Source organism: Equus quagga, chromosome 3 (genome assembly GCF_021613505.1).
Source record: "Equus quagga isolate Etosha38 chromosome 3, UCLA_HA_Equagga_1.0, whole genome shotgun sequence".
Lineage (NCBI taxonomy): Eukaryota > Metazoa > Chordata > Mammalia > Perissodactyla > Equidae > Equus > Equus quagga.
Genome location: NC_060269.1, coordinates 49074287 through 49094212, shown reverse-complemented (window position 1 = coordinate 49094212; position 19926 = coordinate 49074287). Strand labels below are relative to the sequence as shown.

The 19926-nt window shown below is 35.2% G+C and overlaps 1 protein-coding gene across 1 annotated transcript in view; it reads left to right on the top strand.

The window, feature by feature from the left end:
* NAF1 (nuclear assembly factor 1 ribonucleoprotein) overlaps window positions 1-19926 on the top strand; it is a 43978-nt gene that overhangs the window by 18474 nt on the left and 5578 nt on the right. Inside the window, exons 3-7 of the mRNA XM_046657294.1 lie at window positions 877-970; window positions 4049-4131; window positions 10569-10729; window positions 14116-14167; window positions 17715-17817. Of these exons, the coding sequence (XP_046513250.1) occupies window positions 877-970; window positions 4049-4131; window positions 10569-10729; window positions 14116-14167; window positions 17715-17817 (493 nt within the window). The remainder of the gene's footprint in view (window positions 1-876; window positions 971-4048; window positions 4132-10568; window positions 10730-14115; window positions 14168-17714; window positions 17818-19926) is intronic.

Here is a 19926-nt window from a genome sequence, read left to right as displayed (position 1 = left end):
TCTTTGCACTTTCAAGCCTTCTTAAGGAAAAACTTCCTTCTCAGAGTTAATAATGATGTTCTGGCAAAGGTCAAGAATAGAAAGCTGTTTATTTAATTTAAAACCTAAGATCAGTTTTATTCTTAGATTTCTCTTCAACTTCAGCTCTACTTCAATATCTAGTTTCTATAGCAACTGAGATACAGTTAGCAGCTGGGTCAGAAAAGAGAAATCTGTAGATGTAAAAAATTTAGTTTTTAAACTTGCGAGGGAAGATACCAGGCAACACCTTCACAGCTTTTCTAGGCTGAAGCCTACATTCTGTTTCCAGGAATTCTGTATTTTTTCTGAAGAGGCCAGACGTTTATATTTATCTCTTTTTTACACAGCCCCAGAAAAGATTGCTGCTTCTCTGTTCCACTATTTAATCAGAGTCAAATAATTACTTCACCCAAATTAAGACAGCTAAGAGAGAACTCTTCTTCTGTGGAGAAATTGCAGTGACCAGTAGAATTATTTCTTTTCAAGTGGAATGTCTCTGGGAATTATTATGTGAATTGTCTCTTTTCTTTACCTTGGATTCCTTAAGAATAGCTTTGTTGTTGTTCTCTTGTTTAAGAGTGATTGCAAAAATCTAGAATGGTACTCTTGTCTGTGTTCTTGGTCTAGCCAGCCTGGAGTGTAGGTTCTAGACCTATTGCAGCACTGCCGCGCGGAGACGTTGCAGGTGGGAGAAATGCTGTCAGACACTGGAAAGGATAACATCAAGGAGATGGCATAAGTACTTAATGTTCCATCTTCATAAATGTGTATAGTACTTTAAATGGAAACTGTGTCCCGTTGTCTAGAGTTAAGTTGTTGAAGCTGGAGGAAGGTTAATGCTTTTTTCTATTACAGGAACTACCTTCTGTTGAAGAGCTCACTGTTATTCTGCCTGAAGATATTGAATTAAAGCCTCTTGGGATGGTTTCAAGTATTATTGAGCAATTGGGTATGTAAGTAATTTTATTTAAAATTATCATTTATATCCAAGCATACACTAATAATCAAATCAAAGACTTTGACTAGTGAATTTTCTGTGAAATATGTAAGTCATTGCGTTCGAATAGATATATTGTTTTTACTTATACAAGTAATCCATAAATACATTGTCTTTATAAAAATTTAAAGTCTGCTTTTATTGACATATTTCTTCAGCATTTTGTATGGTTTGGTGTATTGATTTTCTATTGCTGTTAAATAACTACAAATTTGGTGGCTTAAAACAACACAAATTTACTATTTACAGTTCTACGGGCCGGAAGTCTGATATGGGTCTCACTGGGCATCAGGGCTGAGTTCTGTCCTGAGGCTCTGGGAGAATCCATTCCTTTGTTCCTTTTAGCTTCTAGAGGCGGCCCGCATTCCTTGGCTCATGGACCTCTTCATCCTCAAAGCCAATAATGTCCCTTCTCTCTGCCCCTTCTTCTGTCGTCATCGCGTCTCTCTCTGACCACAGCCCGGAAAGCTGCTCCGCTGTTATGGACTCCTTAGGTTGGGCCTACATGCATAATCCAGGATGATCTCCCCATTTCAAGGTCCTTAACCTTCATCACATTTGCAGAATCTTTTTTTTCATGTAAGGTAACATATTCACAGGTTCAGGGATTAAGGTTGTGGTACCTTTTTTTTTTTTTTTTTCTGCAGGAGGGTGGATTATTCTGCCTACCACCTTTGATTTTATTTTGTAAACATGTAAATTAGAAAGTTCTGTGATTTAATACTGGTATTAACGGCATGAAATCTGAAGCTTATTGGATTATAGAGAACTAGATATTACAGATTTCTTTTAGCCCCAGGATGTGAGGTAGGTCTATGAAAGGCCTTGAAGTTACTGGAGCTGCCATTAACTCTCAGAGTAAGGCGCACCTGAGACTAGAACTCAGCGTTGACAAATCCATGAGATTTTTGAACTGGACAGAAGACCTGGATTATTCATAGCCCCCTTAGTTTACAGGACTTCAAGAACATGGAAAAATTCAAGTCACTTCCTCTTATGATCAGTTGTATAATGAGTCAGTGGTAGAAATGGGACTTTATCTTTTGACCTTTTTCTAACAGTGCCCATATCAATATTTAAAAAAATTAATACTTATATAATTTTGTACTTATGCAGTTTATTAATCAAAATTCTGATAAAGTGAAACTTCTTTTTACAAAAATCACAATGATTAAAACTCTTTACGTGATTCTCGTCGTTACGTTTACTAGTTTTTAAGTTATTTTATGGTCTTTAATAATATGCATAAGTAAACCAAACAGGTAATTACTTGATTACATAGTATGAGTTGAGCATTTATTAGACTTGATATATATAGAAAAAATTTAGGTTGCAATGTTTATTCTCAAGGAAAAAAATATAAACTGTATGGTACACATGGAATAATACATTTTCAGAATAGGTTTTTGACTAACACATCCTAATAGACTAGCAAAATTCTCAAGTTGGTGGGAATAAAGATTGAATGAATTACAGTCAGCACAAGCTACTCTGTTTCGAATGCCTAAAATATCTAACATTATTTGGATCAAATTACAAAAAAGAAAATACAAGTATTAGTATATTATGCAAAAAAAATCTACAAATTCAAATTAGTACCCAAATATGAAAAGAGAGGATTTGGCTTTGTACTCTGCAGTTCTTCTAGAAGTTATGTTGGTTGGTTCTTTTTTTTTAACTTGGAAAATACAAGAGGCTAATTAGATATTATCCATCAGGTAGAAGTGGAGAGATTTCATGAAATTAAGGATCTTGTGCTAAGTACATACCTTCAGAGTATTCATAGCCTTTGAAAGTTTCTATCAATATATGGTACAAACTCTTAAATTTGTTTGAACCCAACTACCTGAAATTGTGTACCACCTAGAATCATAGTAATAAAAGCATGGGTCTTTTACACGGCGGAAACACAATCAGTAGTTGTGTTGTTACAGGAAGAGTCTTGGAACTAGGGATCTAGGTTCCAGTGGTAACTCGGTCTGAAATTGGCCAGGTGGTAATATTAGTCTTTTGAGTCCTGTTTTCTCATTTTTCTATAAAGTAAGAATATTGGATTAGGTGATCTTTTATTTTCATATAATTTGACTCTTTGGGAAAGGGATTAGAAAGGAGAGATGAGTGACAATGAATTTTGTTAGTGCTCATTATCATTATCAGTCTTTACTCATCATCTTTATTCCAGGTGCAGATCTAACTTAAAAAATGTTGATCCATGATCTCTTACTTATATGTATGTTCAGAACTTAGAAGCACTAACTGTTGAAATTAACTGGGATACAATTGAAATTTTTTGAATGAATTTTAATAATCTGAACTAATATATTTCCTCTCTCAGGTAGATGTGGCATTATCTATGTAATGTGACAAAGTATTCTTGCCGTTTGCCCTAATTTTCTAAGAACCTGTTGTGTGTATTTTTTTCTCTTTGCTGAAGTAGATCAGTTTAACATTTGTGGCACTTACAAGAATTGGAGATTATGCCAGACTAGTGGGATAATGCTTTTGCTTTTTGAGAAGGGAAGTGATAAAAATTACTGTGAGTTCTCTGGTTCTTCATCTGTTCAGAGGAAGATGCTTTTGTGAAGTCTAACTTTTTTGTATATCAGTAAGTAATCAGTGCTTTGTAGGAAAGAATTTTTAGAATGAGAAAGAAGACTAATTTCTTACAAAACAGGAGTTTTGTGATTAAATGTGATTATATTTTTTGGGTAAAAATTGCTCAAGGAAATGTACATGGCTGGAATTGGTTGACTTTTTAATGGGTGATTCAAGTTTTCTATGAGGTTTTGTACTTTAATTTTTTTCTTAGAATTATAGCTTTTGTGTTAAATAAAAATATGTAGAATCTATTTTCTTGGTGCCACTCAGTAATAAGTAGACTTTGTTTATCCAAGAGGAATAGTGACTGAGGTATATTATCTCACCTTAAATTTCATTTAAAATTATGTTGGAATTAAAACCTAAATTCCCATTTAAATTCTATATCTTCTGATTAAATCTTGAAATAATCTATTTTGTTTCATTTTTCAGTAATAATTGAATCTATGACTAACTTACCTCCAGTTAATGAGGAGACTGTAATTTTTAAAAGTGATCGACAGGCAGCAGGAAAGGTTTGTAAAAAATTCAGATCTTACAAATTATTCTCTGTCTTTGTTGATTGGTTTTCCTGACTTTCCCTATCTGTCCTAAAAAGAGTTTATTAATTTTAGTAGATGAGCAGTCTGTAGCTCTCAACTTTTAGTACGTTATTTATGCTCTTCAGTACTTGGTGTCCGTCTCTATATTGGTTTAATATTGCTTATTACTCTTTCCTGCTTGAGTCATTAAATGCACATGTATAGATTTTTTTCCTGATGTTTGTCAGGTGCTTTGCTAGGCAGTGGGTCTACACAGTGAACAAGACACAGTTCCCTACCCTTCAGGTACTCAGTTGAGTGCGGGAGACTTTCCACAGTGTAGTAGTTCTTAACCTTTTTTGATTTGTGAGTCCCTTTGAATAGTGGCTCTCAAAACTTTTTAGACTGGCTTCCTCAGGTGGAAGCTGAGAGTGGAATCTTTTTCAAATGGAAAGAAATTTCAGTGATAGCAATAAAGCATTGCTGTGAGCACATTCTGGGGAATTATGAATATGTGTACTTAGTACTCACCCTAAGGTTGGGTCCCTTTTAACATCTAACTAATGGAACTACAGTGCATGTCCATCCTTAATAGGGAAGACCACATATTTTACCCAGCAAATACACAATTCTGAGCAGTCAGCAGAGGATATAAAGCCTTCAAAGAACAAGAATATAAACACCAACCAAGTGTTCCTGTTCTGGTAGTAGGGACAGTGTTTTGTTTTGTGGGTTTTTTTTTAAACATTGGCGCCTGAGCTAACAACTGTTGCCAATCTTTTTTTATTTTTTTCTGCTTTTTCTCCCCAAGTCCCCTCAGTACATAGTTGGATATTTTAGTTGTGGGTCCTTCTAGTTGTGGCATGTGGGACGCTGCCTCAGTGTGGCCTGACAAGTGGTCCCATGTCCACGCCGGGGATCCAAACCAGCAAAACCCTGGGCCACCAAAGTGGAGTGCGCAAACTTAACCACCCAGCCACGGGGCTGGCACCAGGACAGTGTTTTATTCACCTCGTTATTCCCCACTGTACAAAGTACAGCCCTTCGTAAATTATATGTGCTAATAAGTAAATGTGTATTGAGTTGAAAACAAGCAAGAAACCAGCTGCTGTCTTCAAAGAAGCAACATTATGGGGTTTAGTTTTTCCCAGATAAGCAACAGTAGGCTTCTTTTTTTTGTTCTAGGAGATAGAATTAATTTACATTTAGTCAGAAAAAAGCATATACTTTGGCCTATGTTATTGAGTCACTCACATGAGCTTCCCTTTTCTCTGTCTTTTCCTGCTATTCCATTCTAACATAAATTAGAAGAGATCAGGTTTTTATCAGGGTCCTGCACCTTGCACTACCTACATATACTTTTTTTAGGTTGATAGGCCAATTTACCAAAGAGAAATGAGTCACAAAGCAGTCAGTGGCAGAATTAACTGGAGTTTAGAACTGATATTTTTTGACAATTCTTGAGAAAGTTTGTGAGGGAAGAAAGAGTTTTTAATGCCTGAAGGATGGTGCTGTACCCCTTTCACATACCTATTCTTAATGCTTTTGTTTCAAGTAAGGGTACTGCTGGGACCTTTATAAGGGGTTAGAGGTATATGAGGGGGCTTAACCTCCAAGAAGGTTGAGAGACAAAAAGAATGGAAGGTGAGTGGATGATCAGGCTGTGAGCGGCTCTCCATGCCCAATGGTACACTTCTTTAGGAGAAACCAATAATCTGTGCAGGTGCAAAAGCAAAACATTTCTTGCTGTCCTTAAGAAAGTAGTAGAAGAGGGGAGGGGAAAAGAAGCAAAAGAAGTGTATTTCTTGATTTTCTGACTATGGATTGAAACTTATTATTATGATTTTCATGACAGTTGCCTTTTTCTCTAAGTAGCTAACTTAGACAATTTTAATTTCAAAATACCCAACACTTTGCTAATTTAAAACCTCTAAACTCATTTTTCTTATATGCTGAATACATTTGAAATTTCAGTCCTATGATTGTGACTAATAATGTTAATACTCAGCTCTTCTGTCGTTTGTCTTTGAAAGGATAAAAATGTAACATTTATGCCTCTGACTTTAGCTATATGACATATGTCTAGAGGGAATAATTAAATCTATTTCTAAATTTTACATAGAAAGCTTTGTAAATTCAGGAAGTGACAAGTCTCCTAAAAATATTTAATTATAAATCTAAGCACTTTGAAATGATTCCCCAAAATAATGGCAGGGGTAGGGAGGGCCGAGAGTATCAGTTAAACAACCCAATGGCTAGAAAATGAAATTGAATCGATTTTAGATCATTAGCGTATCTCATCGAGATACTATATTAGTTTTCCCTTCAATGTCAAACCTTTGTACATCGCTTCTTTTCCCTCTGCTCTTCAGTAATAACAATAATAATGAGGCATGGTGATAAATACTTTGTGTATCTTTTTAAAGTCACTGAAACTCTGTAGAAATCCCATTTACTGAAAAATCACAAAATTTTTGAGTTTACAACTCAGTTGGTCTGTCTGATTCCTTTCCCTTCCACCTCCCACCCTCTTCCCCACTGATTTGAGGAGGGCGAGCTCAGATTTGAATTCTACTTTTTGCCCTTTAATCGTAATAGTAATTAGTTCTTCTTGATAAATGATCAATGAAATTCCATTTTTAATGTTTTGTTCTTTAATATAAGGAGATTTTTAAAAAATTGACCAAACTATGCCACCTATTATCCCTGATAAGCTGAATTTGTTGGTTATTTGTTTTGCATTTACTTTTGAGTATTTATTAGAGCAAGTTTTGTTTGTATTATTATTGTTTGTTTTACTTTTTAGTAAACCAAAACAATGAAATCAATTTCCCTGTCTGATATCATTGGTTAGGAAGTTTTACTGATCTTTTTTTAAAGAATACTTTATATTAGTCTTGGTTGGTAGTATGTGATGATTTTCTGAAAGTCTCCATATTATATTGATAGAGTGGATTTTTTTCCCTCCCTCAGTAACTTGTGATATAGTAATATGCACAGTGATTGAAACAATCATTTGACCTAACTAATGAATTAGAATACTCTTATTGTCTTCATTTTTATGAATGGAAAGTCAAAATAGTATAAAGCGATTGATAAGAGACAATTCTGGATGGCTGTGGGAGTTCATTGCCCCCTTTCTTCTGTTGGTAGTTTAGCCAAAATCAGGCTCAGCTGGAAAGACAGTAAGGCCTTTGGCTAATGGCGTTTTTTGAAGGCTGTTCACAGAGCACTAGCATGTGGATCTTGGCCCTCCACGTGCACAGCCCTCCAGCATTGTTCCTGGGCCTGGAGATTCCTTGATATGTTTCGTGTTCCCTAGACAAACTAGGCGTTACCTAGTCCCTCTTAGGCTAACCTGTAAGTATATAACATGGTGTGTGTGGAGAGGGGAGGAGAGTATGGCTTATTCTCTCAGAATGCTCTTTATGCATGTGCGGCCACTTGGCCCAGGCAGCCCCCCCACCACTGGAACTCTTGCAGTGTGGCATATGGAACACCTAAACCCAGCCTATGCTGTGGAATGAGAATTTGGGGCGCTAACATACTCTTACTTTCTTGCTTGTCAGTTTTTTTCCCCACAGACCCTATGCTATATCTGTACTATGTGGTGGTAGTGGTGTGTCTTTGTGACTCCTTTGTGTGACAGGAACCCTTCCAGGTCTTTTAGCAGAAAGATACTACTTTTGAGTAAGTGATGGTGAGTATTATAAGCTAGAGCTAAGTAGAAGGACACTTTGAAAACTACCTTTCAAATAACAGGGTGTGTGTAAAACATTAGTTGGATTAAATTTTTATATGAGTATTTCTACAGAATATATACTATTATTTAAGGTATAAAGAAAGCTATTGCCCACCTTAAAGTAAATCTCTTCGACATTACTATCCTGAGTTCTGTTTCTTACACTGTCCTTGTGGACTGTTCCTTTCTTTTTTTTCCTTTATGAGGAAGTTTGGCCCTGAGCTAATATCTGTTGCCAATCTTCCTCTTTTTGCTTGAGGAAGATTGTCCTGAGCTGACATCTGTGCCAGTCTTCCTCTATTTTGTATGTGGGATGCTTCCACAAGCTAGCTTGAGGAGGCGGTGTGTATGTCTGCGCCTGGGATCCAAACCCGTGAACCAGAGTGCCTGAACCTAAACACTAGGCCACTGGGCCGGCCCCGCCTATTCCTTTCTTTTTATCTCTAGTCAGGCAGTATGGGAGTTGCGAAATCCCCATAGTCAGGTGGAAAGACAGCAGGATTCAAAGTTTAAGGGAACTGTGAGAGGAAGTGGGCTGGCCTGAGCCCTACTTTGTCTCAAGTTGCTCTTCACACTTTAGCTCTCAGGTATTAGCCAGTCTAAAATCTATACTCTGAAGCTATCATTGGTTAAAATATTGTTAAATCCTCCTTTTCTGTAATTCTGAATTAGCCAGATTGCTTCTGTGAACTCAGTCAAGTATCCCTGTGACTGTTTGAAGGAGGACTGTAAATCCGGCTCAGTATTGGTGTATGCCGTGTACTGACTTCATAAGGCAGCTTCCTGATACCTGCTGTATGTGCTGTTATTTCACTTAAAACTTTATAATAATTTTATGGTGCTGTGTCTTATAAACACTTCAGATCTTAAGAATTGGCAACTAAGTATGCTATGATTTTATCCAGGAATTTGAAAATCACTTACAGTTTAGTTCAAACCAGTCTCTGCATAAACCCAAAGCTGTTAAGGCATTTTCCTAGTGAAATCATTTCTCCCAGTTAGGAGATGGAAGCTTGCTATCCAGGAAACAAATCCTTGGGAAACAGCTTTTTATACCGGGTCACAAACAATCATTACTGTACCTTGTACTAATGGATTCATAGGAAATTTTTTTTAAAGATATTTTTGTCCCTGTCCAGACTTAAAGTATAGATTTGTCGATATTCATCAAGGGAGTTAAACAAAATGTGAATTGTTTTTAAGATTTTTAAAAAAGTGACAAGTAAGATGATATATTACTTTAGTGTATGTAGTGTAGGCCAGGAAGAGTTGTGCTGCATGTATCCCTTTCTATCCTTTGCACTTCTGGTTGGAAGAGGTCTACTGTTTTTATCTAAATCCTTTCAAATACATTTCTCGCTATTTTTAGAGTAATCTTATCTTCAGAACGTTGGTACCATGATGGGTGAGTTGTTTTATGCCAGATTGAGAATTAATAAAAGCTTGAATGGTATACTGCAGAGCATAAAATGAGAACATTTACTATCAAAAAGCAAGAACTGAGGATGTAATAAAACGAGTACTTTCAATACAGTTGGTTTAAAATGGTCCAAGCTATTTGGAAATTATTTAGTAATTTACATCAAGACTTTTAATAATAATCATACTCTTGGTTCCAATAATTCCATCCCTTACAAATCAATTTTCAGGAAATCTTAAGTACAGAAATTTATGGATAACGATGTTCATCATGGCATTATTTATAATACTGAACAAATTGGAAGCTACCTAAATGTCCTGTAGTATAAGACGAGTTAAATAAATTGTGCTAAATCTATATAGGAGTGTTATATACCCACTGAAATTATACTTATGAATAATATTTGTAACATGCAAAAATTTAGTGCAACTTTAGGTTTTAAAAGGGAGCAGTATGTAAAGCTACAGTATAATCTCAAAAGAAAAAAATCATTAATGGTGAAATCTACACTGACATTGGTCATGGTCCAGTTTCTGTAATATACATAATTTGTTGTCAGAAACATTATTTTTAAAAATTCAGGTATTTGAGAAGAATTTGAAAACAAGAGACTTCCTTTCATCTTTCATAAAACATTTTCAGAAATAAAATAATTTGTCTTGGTGCTAAAAGCAGTTCCTTTATGTAAAAGTTAAAGGCTGTATAGCATCTTTGATTTTTGAGAAATAAGCAACTTCATGTTGAAACCTGCTTTTACTACTTTTCGAATTAGAAAAAGTTGTGGTTTAATTTTTTAAAGATGTTAATCACTATATGGAAATAGAGGGATTGAATACCCATTAAAGCAGAAGTTTGCCTTTTAAGTTTTATGTCTTGAGATACTGACTCAGAGACAGCGTTTTAATTCTCAAAAGTTACCAATTGTAATTCTTTTCTTCATACCTTACCACTTAAATGACCAAAAATAAAACCAAAACTTCATAATTTACATCTGGTATTACTAAAATGATTTGAATTTAGTAAGAACTAGTTACACTCGTTTTAAATTCATAAAAAGGAAATGTGGAATAAGTTAATGCATTTATAATCAAACTATGAAGACTTTGTGATTATGCAAAAATGACAAATAGAAATACAATTTTATTGTTCTGACGCTGACAAAATTACCTTGTTACAGCAATTATCAGTGTTTTGCTTTTTTAAATATTACTGACTTTTCAAGTCATTTGTCATGTTAAAGGAGGCCTTTATGTTTCTTCTATTTTATAGATATTTGAGATATTTGGACCTGTTGCACATCCATTTTATGTGTTACGGTTTAATTCTTCAGAGCACATTGAGAATAAAGGTATTAAAATAAAAGATACTATGTATTTTGCTCCATCAATGAAAGACTTCACTCAATATATATTCACAGAAAAACTTAAACAGTAAGTACTTGATTGACATGTTAGTGTTGTTTGCTTGTCTTATGTTTATATTTTAGGAATAATTCTTAGTGATGGTAGTTTCTTGTAGTTAAATGGTACGTATCTTCCAAAGAGTTCATTTATTTTCCTAGTAACATCTCTGAAAGCTACAATTTATTATGATATTCTACAGATAGAGATCATTTATATCATTTGGCCAAAATGACATGATCAACTAGTAAGAATACATTTGAGCCATAAAAATTTTCTGAATTCTAATCCATTGTTTTTTCCATTATATACTTTTATATACATACTCTTTCAGTATTAGTATTATCATTTAAAAAATTCTTTTCCAACTTAAGTAAAATTTTCTTTGGATTATAGTCATAGGCTTAACTATTTAATAAACTTTGTAATACTCAAGAAGAAAAAGAAAATGAGTAAATTTCAGATTGTGTATAAATTGCAAATTTATAGAAGAGAGAAGTAAAATATGTCTGTGAAAAGTTGTATATCAAACTGTGATAAATAGGGTTGACAACTTACAAACCAGTGCCCTTCATTTTGCCTGTAAATATGCTAAATGATGCCTGTGGCGTGTGGGTAGTAGTATTTCTGCATATTTATGCTCCCACTGGTTAATTGTATATTTTCCATGTGTTAATTGTTACCAGGTGTTAGCTGTAGAGCTACTTATATCAGTCAAACTTATATAATTTAATTTATATAAATCAATGACATATAGTTCAAATAGCATAGCTTTTTCTGTAAAAATAAGTTGAATACTTTGGAAAGATGTAATGAATATGAGGCACTAAAAAAATAATGTCCAATTAAGAGTGGAAGAAAAGACTGTGAAAGATTGGGGAATGCGAGAGGAATCCTGAATCCAAAAAGACTTTTCACTTCGTTTGACAGACAAGTCCTGTCTTTAGTTGGAAACTTGAAATTTAGGTGAAGCATTAAGGATGTGGTTTTTGCAGGAAATACAAAGGAACTTCAGTCAGGAAGTAGCCTTGGTGCTATGTCAAGTGTACTGGTCCCAGTTCTGTGGCATAAGAAGGTCTCTATACCACTTACATGTTAAATCAAGTCTCTGAATTTCATTTATTATTTCAGAGGTGAAAATTTTGTTCCTTGTAATTGATTAAATTCATGTTTAAGGATTCACATAGTTTGAGGAAACATTTTGCTTAAGTTGTTCTTCAGACTGCGTAAGGTCCACTGACAAGAAAGGTGAATTAAATAGATGATACAGTCATAAAGAGTCTAGTATGTTTTAAAATCATCACTTAAATAATTAACATTTTATTCTGCTTTGAATATTGGGATATCACTGGTGCTATGCCATATATTTAGCTTTTAACAGCATATTTTAGCTTAAAACAGATAAACTTGGGGCTGGCCCCGTGGCATGTGGTTAAGTTCAGTGCTCTCTGCTTCGGTGGACCAGGTTCATGGGTTTGGATCCTGGGCACAGACCTACACTACTTGTCAGCCATGCCATGGTGGCAACCCACATATAAAGCGGAGGAAGATTGGCACAGACATTAGCTCAGGGCTAATCTTCTTCAACAACAGCAGCAGCAAAAAAAACCCCCATGTAAACTGAAAAGTTTTCTGAAGGTGTTTATTAAATGGACTTTAAACAATAGGAGTAGTCTTTGTCTTTATGTGCAAGAATAAGAATTTTGTGCTGGAAAGCAGTAACAATAAACTAAAGAATGGAAAATTAGGCCTACCCTGCAGAAGCCCCACTTGACAAAGCCTCTTCTATTCTAGACTGCATTGTGGTGTCTGTTATGGGAACTCAGTGGAGTACTTTGCCTTTGAGATAGAGAAGTTCAGCTCCTCTCCCGCTTACCCACCTCTAGTAAGGCTATTTTAATCCTAGCCTCCCATGAACTTACTCTCTTGTTAAAAGAGCTTTTTGAAATGTTGCTTGATCTTTTCTTTAGTAGATTTTGATTTTCTGTGGTAAGTGCATTGCTAATTGGGGAACTTTTCCCATTTATGTCTTTAAACTCCAGGCTGTGGGCACTGCAGGCCATGAGATGGCATATAAGCAAAGAGAAGTACTGTAGCTATGTTAAATGCATAGGTGTAAGATGGTATTTGATGAGTAAAAGCTTTTTTTAAGTGGTGGAAAAATCATTGATAATGCCAATACACAATGTGAAAAGTTCTGAATCAAAATTTTGGAGCAAACTTAGTGATTTTCATATTGTGCCAGCCCATTGACATCTGTAAATGAATTTTTATGGATTAATTACTTTAATGAATGAATTCCTAAGAATCTCATTTATTTTTGAGATCTAGTTTAAAGCAGTGAGGACAACATCTACTCCTAATACTTTATAATATTTTAAAGTAGTTGAATAACAAGATATTGTCAAACTATGAAATAAAAAGATTAAAAAGATGAAGATTAAAAATGAGCTTTCAGAAATTATAATCATCCTTATAATAGATATATATAGTTTTGTTGATCATAGAGTATAAAACTTTGCACTAAAAGTAATTAATGTTTGTGATTATACTGTCCTCTTCCTCCCCAAACTAGGTAGGCTTCATTTTACTGTGTCTGCTTTAAGAGTCACTGCTGAGGGGCTGGCCCCGTGGCCAAGTGGTTAAGTTCGTGCACTCCGCTGCAGGCGGCCCAGTGTTTCATTGGTTCGAATCCTGGGCGCGGACATGGCACTGCTCATCAAACCACGCTGAGGCAGCGTCCCACATGCGACAACTAGAAGGACCCACAATGAAGAATATACAACTGTGTACTGGGGGGCTTTGGGGAGAAAAAGGAAAAAAAAATAAAAATCTTTAAAAAAAAAAAAGAATCACTGTTGAGTAAGCCTTTGTTACTCATGGAGTGCCATTGATATTCCTCAGGTAAATCGAGGAAAAAGAATTTCATGTTGTTATCTCTGCCATTAAAACTGTGAAATCTTGGATAGAGAGTGCTTCATGTTCGTTTCTGTGTCCTTAGCACCTGGACCAGTGTCTGACCTATAGTTGGTGTAAAATAAGTATTTATTGAAGTAAGCTTTATGAATGAGCTCAGGTGTCAGGAAAGTGTCAGTCAAAGTTATAGCATCTGGAGATGCTTATGAACTGCAAAACCACTTTCCTCTGCATACCACAGCCTTGGCTTCTTGTTCTCATTCCCCGGTCCTAATATTTATGTATGTCCAAATGTTGTGGTTTTGTAATGAGCTTCTCACATCTTCTGAAACAAGGTAAAGGACATATAAATGGTCGTTTACTTTTTACTCTTACTTTCATGTGTATTGCAAAATTAAGGGTTGAGCTCATGTCTTCTACTTTACTGTTTTCCATACTAGTAAGTTATAAATGCTTACCAGAATCTTAATAAGTACCTTTGATGTTTTTCTTCTTTCTAGGGATAGGGGATCAGATGCGTCATGGAAGAATGATCAGGAGCCACCACCAGAAGTAAGTGTAAATCTTTTTACACAAAATTTTAGAAAGTAAGGCAGGACTTAATCTTATAAATTCATCATTCTTGACCTTAAGGCGTCCTTAGTGCTACTCGGCAGTCACACTGTCTTCTGCAAGCCCATGCACTCTCCTTCTCCCAAATGACTGTTTCCTATCTCTCAGTGAGAGGTTTTGATTGATCATTTTAGAAAGAAAATATTTTCACTCACACTTCAATAATTATCAGCTTATCATTTTCCTGTAATTTCCTATTTTTTAAAATCAGTTTTGTTGATACCTAGTAAAGGCAGAATTGTCATTATTTTAAAAGATTTTATTCTTCAGTTTGGTTAAGTTCATGTGGAACATGAAGACATTTATTAATGGTGCTTTTAATAAGCTGCCTTTCTTTTGGAGGTTCAAAATCACTAGAATCTACCCACTTCTCCATTTTTTACAGTGTGATTACCTTCCTAAAAAGAGAGTTCTTGATTTTCCTTCTTGAATCCATGTCCGCAAGACTAGTTTCATGTCCCAAAGTAGCTTGATGCACAGTCTTTCTAGAGATATGGAATAGTCAGGAATAATCTGTATTATTCTTGTTAATACCTAAAAGTTAAATTAAAAATTTGGTTTATTTTTGGTTTAACTTTCTGTGGAAATGTTTAAGCATGTTTTCTTTTTTTGTAAGTTATTGAAATATAAATCACAATGAGTGTATACATTTCTTGAGAATAGAATGAATTTATACAATATAAAAGAAAAAATAGATGTTTTAGATGTTCTTAAGCAATGCTGAAGATTTGTGGTCTGTGTTAATTTCTAATTTTGCTGAGGCATGAATCAGAGAATGCCCACTCAGAGAGTCCCTTAACCAGTGAGTGATCCTAGTTTAGTTCCACATTGCTATGGGATTATGTTTTCTGGTTTATGTCATTGTATTGCGTGTGTTTTCCATTAAGGCCCTTAAGATTCACTTAATGTTCTTGGTTATGTTTAGGGCATCTTATTACTGAAATTATGTGTTTTTAAACTATTTGAGAATTCACAAAGGTCTTGAAACGTATTTCTTGCGAAATGTAAATATTATGGTACATTCCTGTTGTTTCAGACCTAAGCATTGAAGTTGCTAGTTATGGTAAAGTTAATTGCTTAAAATTGGTTTGATTAGGTTAATTATAAAAATTAAATCTCAGCATACCTCATGAGGTTTGTTTTTTTCTAAGTAGATGACTGAATGTCCCTTATTTCCATAATATAGAAAACTCTGAGATTCACAAGTTTATTTTATGATGATGAAATTTTGTAGTATAGAATTACTGCCTGGTACTAATCATAGATTAGAGTTTGGAATTTTGGGGTTTAAACTTTAAAAGAAATCATACTGTGAAAATAGGAAATGTTGAACTTGCATAAAGGAGCTAAAAATTACTTACAGAGAATGCATCTTATTCATCTTCATATCTGTTTCTAACATGAATATGTAATTTGTGGTTGAATAAATGTGTTTGATGAATGCAAATTTAAATTAATTTGTGTACAAGAAAAATGTGAATTTTTCTCTGATTTTGGGAGGTGATAGCAAAATATTGCCAAAGTAGTCTCTCAAAATAAACTGTTGCCAATTAAAATCCTTTAATACCTCCCTCCTGCTCTTAGGATGATGCCCAGTTATTTAAGATAACACAATAAGGTTTTTATTCTCCGGTTTATCATCTCTGATTTCCCTATATAAGAAGGTTTCACTTTGCCTTACAGAACCATTTTCAATTCTTGAATATGCTGTGCCTCTGCACATATTCCCACTCTTTGAAAATTTTCTTTCCCGTCTTTTTGCTGCTAACTAGTCATTAGAGATTCTCCTTGGGTTACCCGTACCAACAAGTTTTCCTTGCCCATTTTTCTTTCTTCAGCCCTACACTTCCATAGCACTAAGTTCATTGGTTTGTCTATTTTGTTATTTGAATGAACAATTTCAGAGAACGGAATGTTTTCCATCTAATCCTAATACTTTCTAATGTCTAGCAGATACCAGATTTAACATGAGCTTAAAAACCTTAGCACGCTAAAATCATTAATAAAAGAACATGTGCTTGAAAGTACTAAAATTAATTGATGTTTTTGAATTTGATTATAGATTCTGAGGTGTATGGACTCTTGGTTCATGGAAGATTTGATCTAGCATATATTTCAGCAAGTCCATACTGAAAATCCCATACAAAAACTTTTCATAGACATTTCTTCCTTTTAAATGTGCACACATGCATGCACAGTGAGCCTGCTTTCATATATTTTTTAATAAAACGTAATATCTTTTTCTGATATTAATAGAATAATAAAATGCCTGAGAGCCAGTCCTGGTGGTCTAGTGGTTGCTATTCTGTGCTCTGACTGCTGCGGCCAGGGTTTGTTTACAGGTCAGGGAAACACACTACCAGTCTATCTGTCGTCATACTGTCTGTTGGTTGTCATCCTGTGGCACTGAAAGCTGTGCCACTGGTATTTCAAATACCAGCAGGGTGATCCATGGTGGACAGGTTTCAGTGGAGCTTCCAGACTAAGACAGACTAGGAGGTAGGACCTGGCCACCCACTTACAAAAAACTTGGCCATGAAAACCCTGTGAATAGTAGTGGAGCATTGTCTGATATAGCACTGAAAAGTGAGAAAGATCAGGCGGGGTTCCAGTCTGCTGTCTACAGGGTCACTAGGAATCGACTTATGGCACTAACAACGGAAAATTCCTGAATTTTAAGAAATCATAGAAGTCATAATATATAGCTCATAAGTCTTGTTTTTTGGTGGGCTATAACAGGGAATCTCAATTCTTAGTTATGTTTGACTCTCCCTCTTGTAATTTAAAATGATTTCCTCTTGGAAGTTGGGTCATGCATGGATCTGCTTATCAAAACCTTTTCCTGCCGTCCTATCTAAATAGCATCCCCCATGATTTTCTCCCCCCTTACTTTGTCTTAGTATGTATTTACAACTCTTAGTATACCTGACGTTATATTATTAAAAGAATTAGTATCTGTAAAGTGTTTAGAACAGGCCTCGCATATAATGGGTATGTGTACATTTTTGAATGAGTGAAAGGTATAACATTATCTTGTATTTTTATATTAGATCTGATAATTTATGATATTTGCTTATTCCTAACTACTCCTTTCTTTAGCATCATTGACAGTGGCACTATGATGAATCTTGATTTTAAGCTGGAAGTCAGACTTCTAGCTAGGGAATACCCATATCTGAAGTTTGCTAAAGATTGGCATTTTAAAGTTACCTATCTGAAACTTTCTAGGAATTTTAAGAAACAAAAAATCCTTGAGTACTCATCTTGATTACTGACTTCTGTTAATTCAGAGTTATTAGGCATTCATCAAAAACTATTTTTCTCTTATGTAGTTAATTTGAATATTACTGGAGAATATTAAGTATTGAAAAGAGTAGTTTTCTTTCAGGGTCGGTATTCAATAATAAGCTTATTCTACTTACCTCCAAGTATATACTGTTGAATTGGTAAATCCATGTGACATAAGTCTCTCTTTTTTTCCTATAAGGCCTTAGATTTCAGTGATGATGAAAAGGAAAAAGAGGCCAAACAGAGGAAAAAATCTCAGATTCAAGGCCGGAAAAAATTCAAATCTGAATTTAATGAATCAAGTAAGTAAATGCATTATCTTGTAATTTTTTAAAATCATTATTTACATTTATGTAAGTTCATCAGCAATAAAACTGAAGGAAGCATCTGGGCTCTCTTTTTACCTCCTGGCATGCAGCTAGCATTGGAGGCATTACACAGCATGGGATGTGGTGGGAGAGAGTCACAAGGAATATTCAGTGGTAGTTTTTCAAGCTTCAGAATATAAAAATGGCTTCTGGGGTAAAAGGCAAATTAAGCCTTGTTAGAGTCATTTGTGCTTATCATTTGTGCTTTTTCCTTAAGAAACCTGTTTACTTCCATGAATAAATCAAATGATTAGATTTAATCTAATCATTTAATTAGATTAGAATTAAATGATATGATACTTAATACCTAAATCAAGGTATTTTATTTTTTAACATGCATTCCTTTTTATTATATCTTTCCTGTTTTCTTTTTCCTTTTTTAAAACTAAACTTTTTCTAGATACACATGCAATTGTAGGAAATAATACAGAGAGATCCTGTATGCTCATTACCCGGTTTCCTGCAATGGCAACATCTTGCAAAACTATACAGTACAATAGCACAGCCAGGATACTGACATTGATACAATCAAGACACAGAACCTGTCCATCACAGAAAAGATCCCTCATGTTGCCTTTCTATAGTCACTCCCATCCCCTCCCCCCACCTCCTCCTCAACTCCTGGCAACCACTACTCTGTTCTCCATTTTTGTGATATATTTTGTCGTGTCAAGAATGGTTATATAAATGGAGTCATACAACATGTTATCATCAGCTTTGGCTTTGTCACTGAGCATGATTTTCTAGAGATTCATCCAGATTCTTGTGTGTGTCAAGTTTGTTTCTTTTCGTTCCAGAGTGGTAGTCCATGGTTTGAATGATATCACAGGTTAACTATTTGTGTGCTGAAGGACATCTGGGTTGTTAACAGGTTTGGTTATAGAAATAAAGTTGCTGTATACATTTGTGTACAGGTTTTTGTGTGAACACAGATTTTCATTTCTCTGGGAAAAATGGATTCTATGATAGTTAATATGTTTAATTTCTTAAGAAACGGCCATCATGTTTTTCACTGTGGCTGTGCCACTTTGTGTTCCCATCACCAATGTGTGAGCGACTCAGTTTCTCTGCATTCTCACTAGCATTTGGTGTTTTCACTATTTTTTATTCTAATAGTTGTGTAGTGCTATCTAATTGTGATTTTTTTAGAGATAATTTTTTTTTTAAAGATTGGCACCTGAGCTAACATCTGTTGCCAGTCTTCTTTTTTTTTCCTCCTTCTTCTCCCCAAAGCCCCCCGATACATAGTTGTAGATTGTAGTTGTAGGTCCATCTGGCTGTGCTGTGTGGGATGCCGCCTCAGCATGGACTGATGTGCCCTGCCATGTCCGCGCCCAGGATCCAAACTGCTGAAACCCTGGGCCACTGAAGCAGAGCCCGTGAACTCAACTACTCGGCCACAGAGCCGGCCCCATCTAATTGTGATTTTAACTTGCATTTTCCTAATGGCTAATGATATTGAAAATCTTCCCGTGTGCTCATTTGCTGTCAGTGATATATTTCTTTGTCTTTTGCCCATTTTCTAATTGTATTTCTGTTTTTTTTTACTCTTGAGTTATGAGAGTTTGTACATAGTTTCTTCTAGTCTGTCACTTTATGTTTTCATTCTCCTAAGAGGTCTGTTTGAGAGCAAAAGTTTTTAATTTTGGTGAAGCCCAAATCATCAGTTTTCCTTTTATGGAGTCTGAGAATTTCTTGCCAGACCTATATCCCAAAGATTTTCTCATTTTTTTTCCCTAAAAGTTTTAAAAATTATTTTAGCTCTTCTAATTCCTTTGTCATTCCACTTGAGTTTTGGAATAGTCTTCTCTAAAATTCTTGCTGGTTTGTTTTTTTTGTGAGCAAGATTGGCCCTGAGCTAAAGTCTGTTGCCAATCCTCCTCTTTTTGCTTGAGGAAGACTAGCTGAGCTAACATCTGTGCCAGCCTTCCTCTACGTTATATGGGATGCCACCACAGTGTTGCTTGAGGAGTGGTGCTAGGTCCACGCCTGGGATCTGAACCTGCAAACCCTGAGCCACCAAAGCAGAACATGCGAACTTAA